Consider the following 16,827-nt stretch of genomic DNA (forward strand, 5'->3'; position numbering starts at 1 on the left):
AAGAGAGTTCGGGTCCCAGGTAGCGTTATATCGGGGTGCTGCCGGTCGTAGCTTTGATAAGCCTTTCATGAAACGGTTCAAGATTGGGTTGTCCGTAACAGAAGGCTCTAAAATCAGTGAAAGCACCGAGCGATGCGAATTAAAGGAACCGTATTTTAGGTTGGCCGTTTCGAATATGTTGTGGAGAAACCGAATGAGTTCCTCCGTAGTAGCTTCGTATACCGAAATACCTGTCTGGAAGCAGAAACGCCACCAAAGACGAAATGTTGTGTTGTATTGTTTGAGGGTGTTCTCGGACAGCGACGCCATCATTATGGAGATGGCGTTGGAAGGGAGGTTTTTCCTGCGGTACGCTTCCCCGATAATAGACCGGCAGCCAGGGTAAGGGTCTTGGCTAGTGGATGGTGCTCCCTAAATGGAGATAGCAATAAGTTTGGGTCAGGTTCGAAAGTTATGGTGTCTTGCACCAACAATTGTACAAAAAGTGGGAACCATGGTTGAGTTGGCCACCATGGAACCACCAGAATACCAACAGCATTGTCGTGGACGATTTTGTTGAGTGTTCGCAGAATTAGGTTAAACGGAGGAAAGGCGTAAAAATAGAGGTCGCTCCAACTAAGTGTAAAGGCATCCACTGCTACCGAGTCTGGATCCCTCAGCCAAGAGACGTATCGCCTGCATTTATGATTTAATTTGGATGCGAATAAATCGATCGTCGGGGAGCCAAATGTGGATACGATGCAACTAAAAGCAGAGTCTGAAAGAGTCCACTCTGTGTCGAGTGGTAGCTGACGAGACTCTCTATCTGCTTCGAAGTTATTCTGCGAGCTGATATAAGAAGCAAATAAGTGTAATTGCCTTGATTCGCACCACTGCCATATGTCTCTAGTTAGGGCATTCAGTTGTGGATGTTGAATGCTCCCCATTCTGTTAATGTAGGAAATTGCGGTTGTGTTATCGCACCTAATTAAGATTCTACATTTGGAGCGAGTTTTAGCAAACGATTTTAAGCCATAAAATATCGCCTGCAGTTCCAAATAATTAATGTGGTGGGAGCGATCCGCAGCCGACCAGTAGCCATGCGTTTTTTCTTTGTTGCAATAGACGCCCCAGCCAGTCAAGGACGCATCGGTAAAAATTTCCACAGCAAAGGATCCCTGTTCCAGGCTGTTTGAGGCAGAGGAAATGTTTCTCTCCCACCATAGTAGATCCTCGTTTAAACTTTGCGGTAAGACCATCATCGCCTCATAATTACCGTTGTTTGCCAATAGAGCGAGGAATTTGTGGCGTTCGAAGGATTTGGTATACAGCCAACCATACTCGACAGCTGGACAAGCCGCTACTAAGATACCGATGAATTTAGCAAATAATCGAATTTTGCAACCTGGTTTATTTTGGAAATAAAGTGCCCATTTTCTAATGTTGTGTTTTTTAACCACCGGCAATTCGAGTTTTAGACTTAGGCTATTGAAGCAAAACCCTAAATAACGACAGTATGTGTTGGGGTGTAGGTTGCTTTTCTCACGGTTGATTATAAACCCTAACGAGTTCAGTAGGTTCACTGTACGAGTGGTTTGCCTGGTACATTCTGTGAAAGAATCACTTAAAATCATGAAATCGTCCAAGTAGTTGACACAGAGGACGCCCGAAGAGCGTAACGCTGAGACTACTGGTTTCATGATTTTTGTAAAGCAAAGGGGGGCCACCGATAAGCCGAACGGCATACAAGTAAATTAGTACAGCTGGTCATTAAAAAGAAATCGCAAGAACCGTCGATGGCGACTGGTGATGGAGATTAGGAAATAAGCGTCCTTTAGATCTATACACGTCATGTAAGTTCCGGACCTTATTAAACGAATAACAGTTCTGTAATCTTCCATTTGAAAATGGTCAGGTGCAAGGTAACTGTTCAGGCGTTTTAAGTTTAGTATAAACCGCTTTTTACCATTTGGTTTACTGGCGAGAAAAAAAGGGAGAAATAAATTGGTCTGGACGAGGTGTGCATTTAACGATTGCCCCTGAGCGCAGCAGGTCTGCTACCGCCACCTTCAATTGTCTGAATTCCGCGTTCGACCACTTGGGGACAGTCGGTTGAACCGCCTGACTGGGTTTCGCTCTAAAGGGGATTCTGTAACCTCGTATCCAAGACAATATTGTGGTATTCGTGGTTATTTTTTCCCATGAGGTGTAAAAATGAGACAATCCACCTGCAAACCTTACCTCTAACGTCTCCTCCGGTACTGGTATTTTGTGGGGTCGCTCTTCCGCGAGGTCTGCCCTTTGAATTGCTCCTCCCCCCTCGCGTAGGTGGACGGGCGAGCTCGGTTTAAATTGCGACTTGGCTGTTTACCTGCTCCCCCCCCTCTTCTTTTTGGGGTTGGTTTATTATGGCCTTGGTAAGAAGGCCGGATGTCTTTGGCAGCTCTTTCCAAGGACTTCACAGACTTTATTTGGTCCCCAAAATCGGGCCCGAAGAGAAGCGAACCGGGCTGGGTTTGTTCCGCCAAATTTCGGAATATGTTTGACCTTGACTTTTGTGAATGGTTAAAGCTTCTGCAGGCACAAGCGGAAATTGTTTTCTCCAAATCTCATAATTTCCTTTGAAATTGACTGGATTGGATCGTTTCTCTATTGGTACCAGGTGTGTGCACACATCATTGGTTTTTACAAAGTTCTCATATTTACTTCTCAATTTTTGACCTATCCTTTCATTATGCCTATGTTTTTGAATTCTAACATACGGATTCGTTTCGTCTAGGGTGCACGTTACGAATTTATCAATGAATTTGGTGCAGGTTTCTCTGTCATATTCGGTATCAAATTTGGGAGCATTTTCCAACCATAAAAATATGTGCTCGTGAGGTGAACCTCTAGCTTGAAATTCAACTCTTTCGTAACTATCCAAAACTTTATATCCTCCAAAAGGACCTGCTTCACTTTTTATGTATTCCATCAACCTTCGAACCTTATTATCATAGTATCTGGCACACGTTACCGGATCCAGTTTGATCAGCTCGCATTTCTTATTGTCACTTAATTCGAATGCTTCTTTAACATACAGTTTTTTATCATCCGCCAATTTTGACAATGACTGCAACAATTCGGGCCATAACTTTTCCGCAGACGATAGCGTTAAGAAAAACGTTGGTGTACCCAGTTGGCGAATCATTGCCATTAAATGCTTTTTCTTTGTTTCCCAGTATGCCGGCGATGATCGAATTTGGTTCAAAACTTTGAAACCGGCGTCATATCTGATCATGTCTTGAACGATGTCCTTGTTAAGCATGTCTTTGGCTGTCATATTTTCTGTTTTGCGTAATTTTCTAAGGCATACATTAATATTGGCCATACAAGCTCTTTCCAGTTTCTGTTTCGCCATATAAAGAAGTCGTGTTGGTTTGCAAGACCTTCTGTCTTTACGACGAATTTCTGACTTTGCTCTTTCCGAGTAAGAAATGTTCGTTCCTTTTAGTTCGAAAGGGTAACCTCCAAATATTTTCGGAAAACATAGTTCATCTATGTTTTCTATAATAAGCCAAGGTGCCGGATGCTTTCCTTGTCCAGGGGCAATACTGACTTGTTTGTTGTGGTCTGCTATTTCCTTGTTTCTGTCTACGATTAAAACTTCATCATCTGATATGTTGTTTTCTTCATTATCACATTCTAATGGCTTGTCTTTATCGTCGTTATCGTCTTTTGCATCTTCAGAAGCCGACAAATACTTTGGCTTCTCCTTCAAATTATGTTCGTTATGTTCGTCGATACTCATTCCTTCCCATTCAGATGAAAGATTCGTATTTTCATCTTCATCTCTTTGGATTTCTTCCTCGTTTTGTTTATCCATATTTTCGTGATCGCTTTCGTCAACAATAAAATCAATTTCTTCATGAAAATTTTCAAATTGTCTAAAATATTCTTCCTTAATTTCAATGCCATGTTTTTTGTACAGAGGTGTTTGTATAAGAAATTTCAGAGCTCTGCAAACATGAGCGGGTCTGATGGCCTCGTTCATATAGTGTGTTTTGTGGTCAACATGTCGTTTTAACTTAACTTGTATCACTGACATATTGTCAAAACTTCTTGGTAGGACCTTGACCATTTCATCTAATTCAATTGCAGTGTTTACAACGCTACCTTTTAGAGAAAGTTGAGGATGAATTGCATACGGTTTTAAAGGTCTTATTTGCATGAAATTAATAAAAGGTGCCACCATCCGTTTTTCCAAGTCAGAAAGTGTGGTAATCAAAGGCGGTAACTTTTGAAATTTTAAATCATTACTTGTTGCTAACTTTGGGACCACACCTGATTTAACGTATTTGTGACAGGTTTTACAGATATAGTCAGAATTGCAGTTTGTTATTTGTTCTAAAAATTTGTTGAAAGCAGGCATACCAACTTGCTTTGTCATTGTTTCTAAAGACATTTTGTTAAAGTGTACAACAGACTGTTTAAAAAATAAGCCTTCGCAACAAATACAACTGAAATCTGGCGAATTATTACGAGACGAAATGAACTGCAGCTTTGATGCAGATGATGGACTCTTCTGTTTTTTAAGTGTATTGATATACTGCTCCCTGAATTTATGGAATTCATTTTCACGTTTTAATCTCTTTGCCTCTTTATCGTGTTCTCTCTCATTATTCCTAAACATGCGTTGCTTCCGTTTTTCTTTTTTTTTCATTCTATCTATTGTCATCTCTCTTTCATGAAATTCCTCATCTGCCCTTGCTTCCTGTTTCCTCACTCGATCTCTTTCTTTCTCTGCTTGGTGAAATTCTTCATCTACCCTTGCTTCCTGCTTCTTCACTCGATCTCTTTCTTTTTCTTCTTGGCGAAATTCTTCATCTGCCCTTGCTTCCTGCTTCCTCACTCGATCTTTTTCTTTTTCTGCTTGGTGAAATTCTTCATCTGCCCTTGCTTCCTTCTTCCTCACTCGATCTCTTTCTTTTTCTTATTGGTGAAATTCTTCATCTGCCCTTGCTTCCTGCTTCTTCACTCGATCTCTTTCTTTTTCTGCTTGGTGAAATTCTTCATCTGCCCTTGCTTCCCGTTTCTTGACTTTGTCTCTTTCTTTTTCTTGTTGCCGAAATTCTGCAACCTGCCTTTTCGCTCTCCTTGTTTCATTTTCCTTTTCACGAAATCTTTCATCCATCCTTGATTCCTTCTTCTTCCTTTTGTTTCTTTCTTTTTCGTGTTGGTGAAATTCATTCCCTTGCTTTGTCACTTTCCTTCTATGCTTTTCTCTCTCACAACAGTCCTCATCAAACCTTGACCCTCTACCGTTCACTCTCTCTCTTTCCTTTTCTGTCTCGCGAAATTTTTCCTCTATTGTTTGTAATGTTATTGTTTGGTTTTCTTTTTCGACACATTTTTTACCTTGCCCCAATTGATTTGTCTGATTCTTGTATTCGTTTTCGTAGTGTTTAAAGTTCAAATGCTCTATCTTTGTTTCTTTTGCTACTGTTACTATATTTTTTTTTAATATTTCCCGATCCCCCCTTTCTTTTTTTCCGAAATTTATGACTTCCGAAATTTCCGTTTGTTGCTGTTTCTTTGTTTTGCTAGTGCGGTAGTACCCCTTTTTTTTCCTGTTTTTTGAGGCAGTGGAATTTATGGGTCTTTTAACCTTTTTCTGATGCTTCACAATCATTATAAATTTGAATGGAGAATGGGAAAAAAAAAAGAAAAAACACAATTAACCGAAGTTAAAATTTAGTAATTCAAAAGAAATTATTCAAACTCATATTGGATCAGCGGTGATGTGTGAGTTTTATAGTAAGTTCGAAACTCATTTGCAAGTGGAAACAAATGGCAACAAAGTGAAAATGATATTCCTCCCCAAATAACAAACAAATGAAATGCAAGACAAGAGATGAATGGAAAAATTTCATATGTGTCTCCTTATTGCAGTGGTAGCAAGTAGTGCAAAGTACAGTATAACTTCTATGATCCGAACCCACGATTATCCGAACATCCTGTACTCCGAACAAAGGCTAGTTGAAGTTGAAGTCTCTTTAATCCGAACAAAAACTCTGCAATCCGAACTGAACTTGCAAACATGCACCGACATGCAAAAATGACGCAACATCTCATGAATGCATTTACTTAAATTTCGAAAAGGGTCGAAATTTGCATAAATTTCATTTTTGAAAACGCCGTCCAAAAATTGTATATATATAGATCTTGACCCGCTGATTCCAAAAATATAGCGTGTTTATTGTCACCGAGTAATATTTTTTGGAATGTACATTTTGGTTATCCATTGTTGCTTAAGAGAACTTTATTTTTGTTTAATAAAATTTAAATTCATTCCTTGAAATTTGTTTTTGCTAATGTATGAAGTTGTTGTTCATTTCCCTTTCATATTTTTTGGAAAATCGCTTATCCGAACAAATCGCTTATCCGAGCACACCTTTTCCCTGATTAATTCGGATTATCGAGGTTATACTATATCTGTAAATGGTTCATACATCGCAGCACGTTAAAAAATTGTGCGGATGCTCAAAAGCGAACCAAAAATAAATTCCCCTTATAAAATAATTGACGACGTTTGCATTTATCTTTGGTCGTACAGTCCGCCCTTCGAAAGAATTGCTGAGGTTTTCTAAAAATTTTGTTGAATTAATCGTTTGTAAAATATGCAAAATTCTAACTATTTGCTTGTGGTTTACCAATGCATTCATTGTTTTCAATATTACTTATTCACAATGACACAAAACAGTAAATGAATTCGAAAATTCTTTTTTTTATGAAATGTTAGTATCCTTCTTAAAATTGATAATGTCCTTGATTAAATGTTCATGCCGTCATAACACATTTTCTTTTACGAAAAAATTCACTTGAAACAGACGCTCAACATACTGTTTTACGGTCCACACATATTTTAATGTTAACTTATTAGCAAAATTTATTTTAGAATTTTTCGCAAAGGCCATTTTTTTCTACTATACTTTATAGCTGAGGAAAGTTGTCAAAATATCCCTCGGCCAGTTTTTCAAATTTGATTGTGGACATAAATTTGTACGAATGCAAGAACATCGTTCTTTATTTATCGTTTTCCAACGAGCGGTGGATGTATGAAATCATGTATGAACACTGTTATTTCGAAATCCACTTATAAGTAGAAACCTGTGGCAAGACACTGAAAATTAAATTATTGCGCAATTTAAATGAAAGAAATGAAAAAGTGTCCACTGGCGTATATTTCTATCGCGGTTATACGAAGTGTCTTGAAATGATTGATACATTTGTTTATATGTATTGAAAGATGGAGGCCACTTTCGAAATTTTTGTGACACATTTAAGTTTTGACAGTGAAAATGAAATTGTGAGGAAGAGCAACACTTCTTACTTAAAATTTTCCAACTATTGTTGGGTGTATTAATCATTTATGTCCAATTTCAAAATCTATAAGTGGAAACCAATCAACAAAAATTGAAAATGAAATTATTGTGCTAATGGCAAAGAAATTAATTGAAAGAATTGAAAAAAATATCTGCACTTACCTGGCAACAATTATTGTAACTTGGTCCAATTTTTAAAATTTGGAGATATATATCCTCAATGATTTTTCAACACTCACTCGTCCACAGTTTTTTTCGAATTGGCTTCGCATTTCGCAATCGCAACTGTTTCGTCTCGCCACCCAAACAAGTGATTCCCCCCGCGCCGCTCGTCGTTTCCAACTTCCGCTTTTTGCTATGGCTGGGAGTTTGTTTATATAAACTATGTCTCAACGTGCGATAAAGAAATGACACGGTCAGTGGCGTAACTGAAGCAAATGCATATGTACTTTTTCTCTGCTTCTCTCGAGGTATAAACATAAACAGTCGAAGTTAATCATGTATTGATAATATATAAAATGATTAAGAGATATTCTTCCGATCACAAAAAAAATTTCAACATTTGCTATTTATAGTACTTATTCACGAACACACAATAACAAATAAATAAAAAATATGAATGGAATGATAAATCACAAGTACGAGTACAGACTCATCATATTTTTCACATTTTGGATAGGATTTATTCACCAAATTTTAGGATGACGTCATCAATTTTTTTAGGGGGGGATGATTCCTGGTAATGTAATCCCTCTGACAAACTGATTTCATCAAAATGTAACGAACAAACACGGTTTGCAGGTTTCATTTTGTGAACTTTATTAGCCAGGTGTTCCAAAATTGCGGGATTGATGCCGGTTTCAAAGGGAATTTTAGATAAAATAGCTTTTAAAGTTCGGATTGATGGAAGTTGAAAATAATTCTCTAAATATCTATACAAACGTGGACTCTTTATAAATGGACAAGGCAAAAGCTTTATCTTGATCTGACCATCTACGAGCATGAGGCTTTCTATTACAATTTCGAAGTTGTGAATCAACAAATTCCTTAGTGACAAAATTTAACTCATTTTCAAGAAAAACAAACCTATCATTCTTAGGTACACTATATGTCACTTAAGTGTTTTTACTGTTTCCCTTTCATTTTCTAGCAAAGATTTTAATTTTGACAATTTTGCAACAGTGCTTCTATGAATTTTATACATGAGATTTTTTGGGAGTTATATCTTCATTTGAAAGCCCCTATTATTTTCCCTAAAATTGTCTTCATTCAAAAACGCAAATTCGTTACACCTTTGGGGAACCTCCACAAAGTCTCTAACAAGATAATCATGATCTTGAAGATTAATGTTGCATGTTACTTCACCGACACTTTCTGTACGAGAACTTTAACAAGGGCAAACAGTGCTTGAAGTTGACGGAGTGTTCAAACATGTTCATGACAAATTCTCTGCAATATCAGAACACTGTACAAATGGCACAGTGCCTGGTTTCAATCTATGTTTGTTCTCATTCACAAAGTCCGTATTTCGAAAATGATCCTCACAAATAACAAAATTTGAAGAACCTGTACTTTCCTTGATACTGCAAATTTCCTTCCATCTTCTATGCACTTTTATGAGATATGCATTGTTGCAACCTGGGAATTTGCAGTATTTCTTCCTCTTTCCCTCCATAATTCCTGGAAATAAATCATGAGAATCTGATCAACAAGTATTTAGAGTCAATTAATAAGTTGTTTTTCCCGATATATCTTGAGATAGAGCGCTCCAAAAGCGTGTAAGAGCATCTTTTTTTTTGCAATTAATGATACTTTTTTCTGCTTCTTATTCTTAATCATAATAGTGGGGGTTCTAGGCCAGGTGAAATGAGCTCAAACTGGCCTAGTGCAGCCAGGTTGCCTGAGCGGTCTAGCGCTGACTTTCGAAAACGAGCGTGGGTTTGAATCCCACACCCGACAGTTCTTTTTTTTATCAATTTATTAATTATATACTAAATAAAACAATTAAGTGTGGTCAGGTTGGCCAAGCGGTCTAAGGCGTCATCAACCTCCATAATCACTTCTTTCCAAAGCCCAGTGTATTGTATTTCTACTTAGGTCACTTATGGGCAGTCTGTGTTCATACAGTGCTTGACTTTCCATATTTGGCTCAACTAAATCAAATTTTTTAATGAAATTCCTGTAACATCATTCCAAACAATCTGTTCACTAATTGGATTGTCAGCAATATCTTCAAGATGTTCATCGTCAGAATCCATTTCGGCATACTGACAAATTACAGAATTAATTGTGGCTGTGACATAATCGTCTTGATTTTTCAGACCTGCAACGAATGTGTTGTTTAGTATTATTTCCCAGAATTGTAATGCTACAGTAAAAGCTTTGGATCTCTATAGGCCACGCCATAATTCTAATTTTTCAGTGCATTGCGGCGGTTAACGTGTGAATCAGGATCAATTTTTATATGTTGTGAGTAGTTTTGTAGTGGGGGTTCCAAGCCAGCTCAAATGAGGTCAAACTGGCCTAGTCGCGTCAGGTTTAAGCTCTGATTCTCGAAAGGGAGCGTAGGTTCGAATCCCACACCTGAGAGTATTTACGTCCGAATTTTGCCTACATCATCACGAAAAATTTGAATTATCGGTTTGCTAAACATTATTTTCGTTTTTGCGTTTAAATCAGCATTCTGTCTTTCGAAAAAGCAATCCATCCAAAAATGTTTTTTGTCGCTTCCATTCTTCCTATGTGTGCTTCCTTGGATTTATTCCTTACCACAATAAATGTTAAAATCATAAGTATAGCCTCCCTCCAAACTTAATTTCAATAATTTTGTATCGAACTTATGACGTTTGCTGGCGATATACTGTATAAATTTAAGGCGGCTTCTAAATGGAACTAATGTTTCTTCTATGCACAGAAACGCGCCAGGTACCATGGGATCTTGAAACGATCGCTTCAGTAACTCTAGGGTCTTAATTTTGTCACTTCGGTTACAATTGTAATAGGTCACCATTTGACGTTTGTTTACTTCTAGCACATCCATAATCTATTGCTTTATTTTCTTCGATTTCTACAATTGAAATTCTTCCATATTTCCAAAACTTAAATCAGACTGTTTAATACTTTGTGTATTTCTGTTAAATAATTAATTAGTATTTTCTGGTTTACGAGAGTTTCCTGTTATATGGGGCATAAAGGGAACGATTTTTTTTCTTCGATCATTATATTGTGCATTGTTTTCATGTGCCGATTTTTTGTTGACACACTGCTAAATATCTTATGAGATGCATTACAAGTTGGTGTACTTACATGACAATTTTCAGTAGTTAATAAATAATTATATAACTAACGTAGCTTCAAACATACCTCCATTTTTCAATTAACTATTGAACAGTGAACTAAATTGATTGTAGTGAGAAGATTAAAGTTATATACACTTAAATTGCGTTGGTAAAAATCGAGAGAACAAGAGTTCGAGCTTTTTCTGTTATGTATTTGGCGCGCTAAAATCTGGTCCTTTCATTGGGCTGTGTAAAGCGGATCGCTCATTGGTCCCCATTATCACATTCATAACGCATCGAACTGGCAGTTTTCCATATCCTTTTCCTATAAGCTCTATGCCCCGTGAAGAACTGTGTTTGTGACTTTACGTTAGGGATCAGTTTCCTCGTCCATGCCGCCCTCCCTGTATTCAAATTCCATCTGCTTTGGCATATGCGTATTTGTGACCCTTTTCTTTTTTGTTTCCGCAAAATCTGTGTTTTTACGCTCTTCCGCCCACAGGTCTATAGGACATGGTCGTTTTCGGAAAAATTTTTCTTGGGCTTATTTCTAGTTTAGCTCGATCCTGTGTTATCTCCATAGCGTCTCCCCAAATCTCTTCCCCACAGATCATTTTAGCGATACTCACCATCTCCCTTTTAAACCCCTTTCGGTCACATTTTATCTGTACTTACCTGAAAAGTCTGAAGTTTACCACAATTGAAATATAATTTTGGTCCGTCAAACCTGCGAAGTGTCCACTTCTTACTCCTAATAAAGGTTCTGTATATTTGGATCAGGAAATCCATTTTACAACCTCTGGCCGAGGCATTGGTATGTATTCCGTCTCTTTTTTGTCCCATTTTTTACACTGGTCCTTGTCACCTATCCCAACAAATGTCGAAGCCATATGGAGAGGTTTATTATCAAACCACTTGGTAAGGATGACCTCTCCATCATCGCTGATCAATTCTTCCATAGCACCTCGTCCTTTCTGTTTGAGAATCCTGTCGCTGTTAAAAGGAGGATTTTTAAACACAGTTGTCCTTTTATTGGCAAGGATAAGCATCTGGCCCTTATAACATCATAAGAGGTCTAAGCTTCCATTTGTCAGGTATGATTTAATTAGAACCTTGCCACGAGTCCATCGATCCAAACTTTATCGTAGTTCTCAGTCTTTACGACTTTGCTACTGCGCTACCAGGACGTCCATCCGGTGTTGGTAATATGAGGGTGAAGGTTTGAACGTTTAGCGAAAAAACTAATAGCGGATTCGTACACTACAAGTACAGGAGTATATTTTGGTGTAGCATTAAAATTATTTTAAAATATAATTAAATGAAATAACGTCACTAAATTGTTGGTGGGGATGATTATACAAATTTTGGGTAGCATTTAACCATCTACATGATATTTCTAATATACGTACAAAATTTGACGACAATCGGTTCAGTAGTTTCGGAGACTACTTGTCCAATAAAAATTGATACAGACACTAGACAGACAGACAGACATATTACTATACTTTCTTGGCTTACGCTCGGGAAGTAAAAAAAAGCATTTCTTCGTTCTCCAAAATTCCACTCACTAACTTTCATGGCAACAGCCACAAGATCGGCTTTGCTTCTTTTACCGGATCAATTATTCTTGTCTGCTATGTACTGTAGGTTTTTGATTGTTATTAAATTTAGTTGACCACAAGTCGGATTTTCTAAGTTTCGGACATTTTCTAAAATATTTTCCCATGTGTTGCGCGTAGGGGTTGGCAATTGAAACAGATTGGGCAGTATACCAATTTTATTGGAAGAAAATGTCGCTGGTACGGGTGTTGGTTACAATTATCACTTGTCTGCTACAACTACCAAGAAACAACTTGTGTCGGGGTGTGTAAATGGGTGTTTTAATTATTTTTTTCACTACTAGCCTCAGAAGACTTCATTATATATCGTGTTTGATGCTTGAGAAATTACTGTTCTCCACCTTACCCAATAATGGATTTTTCTCTCCTACTAGTAGATAATGAAAATAATTGACAGTATTGCCATGGTTACCTTAGAATGTCGTAGTTGAGGTGTTTACTTGACATTAAGCTGCCACATTTTATACATTGTTTATTAATGACAGATGATGTAGAACTGGGAAGCTGAAATTTCTTGCGAAATCTTAAATTTGCCGCCTGGACCACACTCCAGCAAGAATGCCACCAGAGCAATCATGAAAAATCTATTGCAGTTATTCTTACGAGCACGCGACATTTTTAACCTCTAATTTGTGTAATCTGTTAAGAAGTAGTATTTTTATAATAAATAATGAAAATGTTAATGTAGAAATAATATTGTGTTATTCGAAAGACAAATGTTTATTAAAAAATTGAGAATAATAAGTATTAACAACAAAGTAACTAAAGATTAACACCTCAACTATAATTATTTGAAATAATAGTTAATTGTGCAGTTGTGGCACGTCATATTGATTCCCGATGTATTGCGATTGGAGGTAAAGTTCTCCACCGGTATAGTTATTTCACTGTTTGTAGCAGCATGTGTGGAAGTAGATGGCATTTCACCACACACTTCTTCACTCCTCTCACATAAAATATTGGAAGAGCTAGGAGCAGGTAGGTTAATGTGATGAGGTGTTCCCTGAATTATATTTGCAATTCTTCTTTTGTCAGTGAGAGACTCCTCAACATACCCTTCAGCAACCATTGAGCTTTTCCAGCCCCCATGGCGTTTGAGTGATAATATGTCCCCACCCATATCAGCCAAAATAGTCGCTGATGTTCGCCTCAATGTATGGCCAGTAAATTTGTCGACATTTGGCAGTTGTAGGTATTGAGCTATTTTATAAGGTGTCTTGCTTATCGTATTATGTCCCATGTTTTGTCTAGTCGGTTTTCCACCTCTAAACCCAATGAAAAGCCTTGCCATATCAGGAGACGGCCTTTTTGTCAAGTATTTTTTAACCACATCAATCCAGGTGGGCTCCATAATGACAAATTTTCGAGAAGATTTTGTTTTTGTTTGAGGGATATTTATGACTATCATATCCTCTCGTGTATCTACATCTGTCATTTTCATGTTGCAGAGCTCATCTGTCCGACAAGCTCCTGCAATTCCTATAATGAGAATAACCTGGAAGCAAATGTAATTTGGCGTTTTTTAAAATCTCATTGTCAATTAACAGAATTACCTTAGACGAAAGAAAAATTTCATCAGGTGCTTCTAAAATAAATTTTGTGATTTGATGCTTCTCAAAAACAGCCGCCTTTTTGGGTGTGTAGGAATCATTTTTGCGTTTGAGAAAAGCAATTACTTTATAATATTTTGAAATATCCACATTTTCTTTTAATTTAAGAGTTTGTTTTAACATAGAAAATGTGGCCCATAGACTGGAAGCTTTTTTGTTTTTAGCTTTTTCTTCCATATAAACAAGAAGGACATTTTCTGACACTTTGGCCACTTTTTTAATTTTGCACCAATCTTTGAATTGTGCGTAAACTTTTAAGTAGAACTCTTTTGATTTTTGTGGCAGTAATTGATCACACTGCACGTTACTTGCTTCTTTTCGGATTTCTGGCGGGGTGCACACACTAGTATCTTCGTCGCTAGTCGACATTTTGCTCTTTATTAAGATTTTTGGTTTAATGTCATTTTTATTCATTTGTTTTCACAGGCTATTTGATTTTCATGGATATCTTAAATTCGTTCCGACTTTTATACATTGTCATTAAAGAAAAGTTAAACAAATGTGCTAGTAGTGAAAAAAATAATATATAAACCACGGGAGAGAACCATTTTATAGCCTCGCTTTCATTATTACCCTCGACGCTACGCGTCTCGGGTATAATTCAGCTCGGCTATAAAAATTGTTTTCTCTCCCTTGGTATATAATTACTATTAAAACCTACCTACGTACTTAGGTGTGCAATAAAATTTGTTCTTTAATGGTTTACGCAGAAAAATAGATTTAGGTTATTGTATTGTCCGGTTGGATTATCTTTCTTTATAGAACCGGAAATATTAAATGTTATCTTAGCAAGAAACATATACCTAGAGGCACAGAAAAATTGAGATTTTAGAACAAAATAGGCAGAAAAATATGAAATAGCCTAAAAAAGGTAAAATAGTTCGAAAAATTTCAAAAAATGCATTCATGATCAAAAATAGGCAACAAGCAAAGTGAAAACGCATTTGTCCTAGAATGCTCTTTACTCATGTTTTTTGAACTTTAAAATAACCATCTTACTCTTAGTTCAAATTCTTTTGAAAACAAATACAGCGTCTTATTGAAAGGTACGTACAAAATAAAATCGGCAATTGGTCTCGAAGTATGGGTGCTAAAAGTTAAAAAAAGTTCAGGTAAAAGTGTTCTGCTTTTAGAGATAGAAATCATTAGAATTTATGTCCAAATTGGTTGTACCCCTCTGATAAAAATAGCAACATTTAGTCTTGACAGAAGTTTTATTGTTACAGTTGCTAGGACTTACTAAAATAAATTAATTTTACCTAGTTATCCTTCAGTAGCGTCTAAAAAGGTTGGATAAAGGTTAATTTCCCCCCTATAATTTTGATAACACAAAATAAGTTTTTATTAAGACTTCTTAGACTTCGCGACGAACTGTCAATTTTGTTGTACGTACCTTTCGATAACACCCTGTATAAATTTCTAATTGATTTCAGCGCTGATTTAAGCTTAATCATGTTGAATATCGTAGGTACTATCCATTTATTACTGGATTAAATTAAAAGTTATCCCGGAAACATATTTTCCTAGTCAACATGTTTGATGGATAAGCTTGCAAATTTAAACGAAAGTGAATAGCTCGAATGTTATTCAGAAGATTAATGAAATAAACAAAATCAGCAAATAAATTGTTATTAGATTTTCAACATTGTGACTTTTAAAATGTCAACGTCTGACATTGGCTAAAAAAGAGTAGAGTTGTACTTAATAAAAAATTTATTTTAAACGTAAATATTAAACAACAAATAATCTTTCAACATAACTCTTCACATAAATATACAATAAATGTACAAATTCCACACTAGTTTATTATCATCGCCGGACTTCGATGCCTTCAAGCAGTCGGACGCTTACGTTTAGGTCGTCGGGTCCGTTTCCCCACATCAAAAATACCTCATATACCATACCGTCTTCTGTAACGTGTCGCCACCAATGAAAATAATCGGTGACGACACGTTCTCGGGACAAAATCATAAACCTGAGGACCTGTGGTTTAAAGGGAATGCCCAAATTTATCCATTCTTCTTCTAAGTCACGTCTTATAGCCTCTTGGAGGCTTTGGGACAGCAGGGGTGCAGGAACCCTTAAATAAGAAAGAGTTCAAAAGTGTTTATATACCGGATTTCTTAAAGTAGAAGTTAAAAATTAATATGAAAGGTAAAATAGTTTTATGTCTAACTCCACATTGTGAAACCTTTTTATCTTTCATATTAAGAAAGAATTGATCACACTATCTAATCACGATTAAAAACCATTTCGGTACGACTTACATTTTGCTTTTCTTGGGTTTTGGACTTTCGGAAAACAGCTCTGCTCTGGTGACCACACCAAAATGACCAGTTCCCTTGAATGCCATCTTTTATATTCTTACTAATGTTGTTTTTCCTTTGAGGGCCATTAGTTACAAGTACAGGAGTATATTTTGGTGTAACATTAAAATTATTTTAAAATATAATTCAATGAAATAACGTCATCAAATTGTTGGTGGGGATGATTATCCAAATTTTGGGTAGCATTTAACCATCTACATGATATTTCTAATATACGTACAAAATTTGACGACAATCGGTTCAGTAGTTTCGGAGATTACTTGTCTAATAAAAATTGAGACAGACACCAGACAGACATACAGACATATTACTATACTTTCTCCAAAATTCCACTCACGAACTTTCATGGCAACAGCCACAAGATCTGCTTTGCTTCTTTTACCGGATCAATTATTCTTGTCTGCTATGTACTGTAGGTTTTTGATTGTTACTAAATTTAGTTGACCACAAGTCGGATTTTCTAAGTTTCGGACATTTTCTAAAATTTTTTCCCATGTCTTGCGGGTTGGCAATTGAAACAGATTGGGCAGTATACCAATTTTATTGGAAGAAAATGTCGCTGGTACGGGTGTTGGTTACAATTATCACTTGTCTGCTACAACTGCAGTTACTTCTTCAACTCCCTCTTCAGGTTGCGAGCCAAAAGTTAT

General features: G+C 36.7%; 1 protein-coding gene across 1 annotated transcript; it reads right to left on the minus strand.

Moving 5' to 3' along the window:
• Window positions 1–311: 311 nt before the first annotated feature.
• Window positions 312–1,679, minus strand: LOC135138555 (uncharacterized). Its single transcript, XM_064068536.1, has one exon. It carries the CDS (start codon window positions 1,677–1,679, stop codon window positions 312–314), a length of 1,368 nt encoding a protein of 455 aa, XP_063924606.1.
• Between the last annotated feature and the right edge of the window lie 15,148 nt (window positions 1,680–16,827).

Source organism: Zophobas morio, unplaced genomic scaffold (genome assembly GCF_036711695.1).
Source record: "Zophobas morio isolate AGI-343-1 ecotype UQ-CSIRO unplaced genomic scaffold, CSIRO_AGI_Zmor_V1 ptg000030l, whole genome shotgun sequence".
Taxonomy (NCBI): domain Eukaryota; kingdom Metazoa; phylum Arthropoda; class Insecta; order Coleoptera; family Tenebrionidae; genus Zophobas; species Zophobas morio.

What these genes read in the sequence shown, in the direction of transcription:
- LOC135138555 (XM_064068536.1), bottom strand. Translation starts at nt 1,679, where the DNA reads ATGAAACCAGTAGTCTCAGCGTTACGCTCTTCGGGCGTCCTCTGTGTC.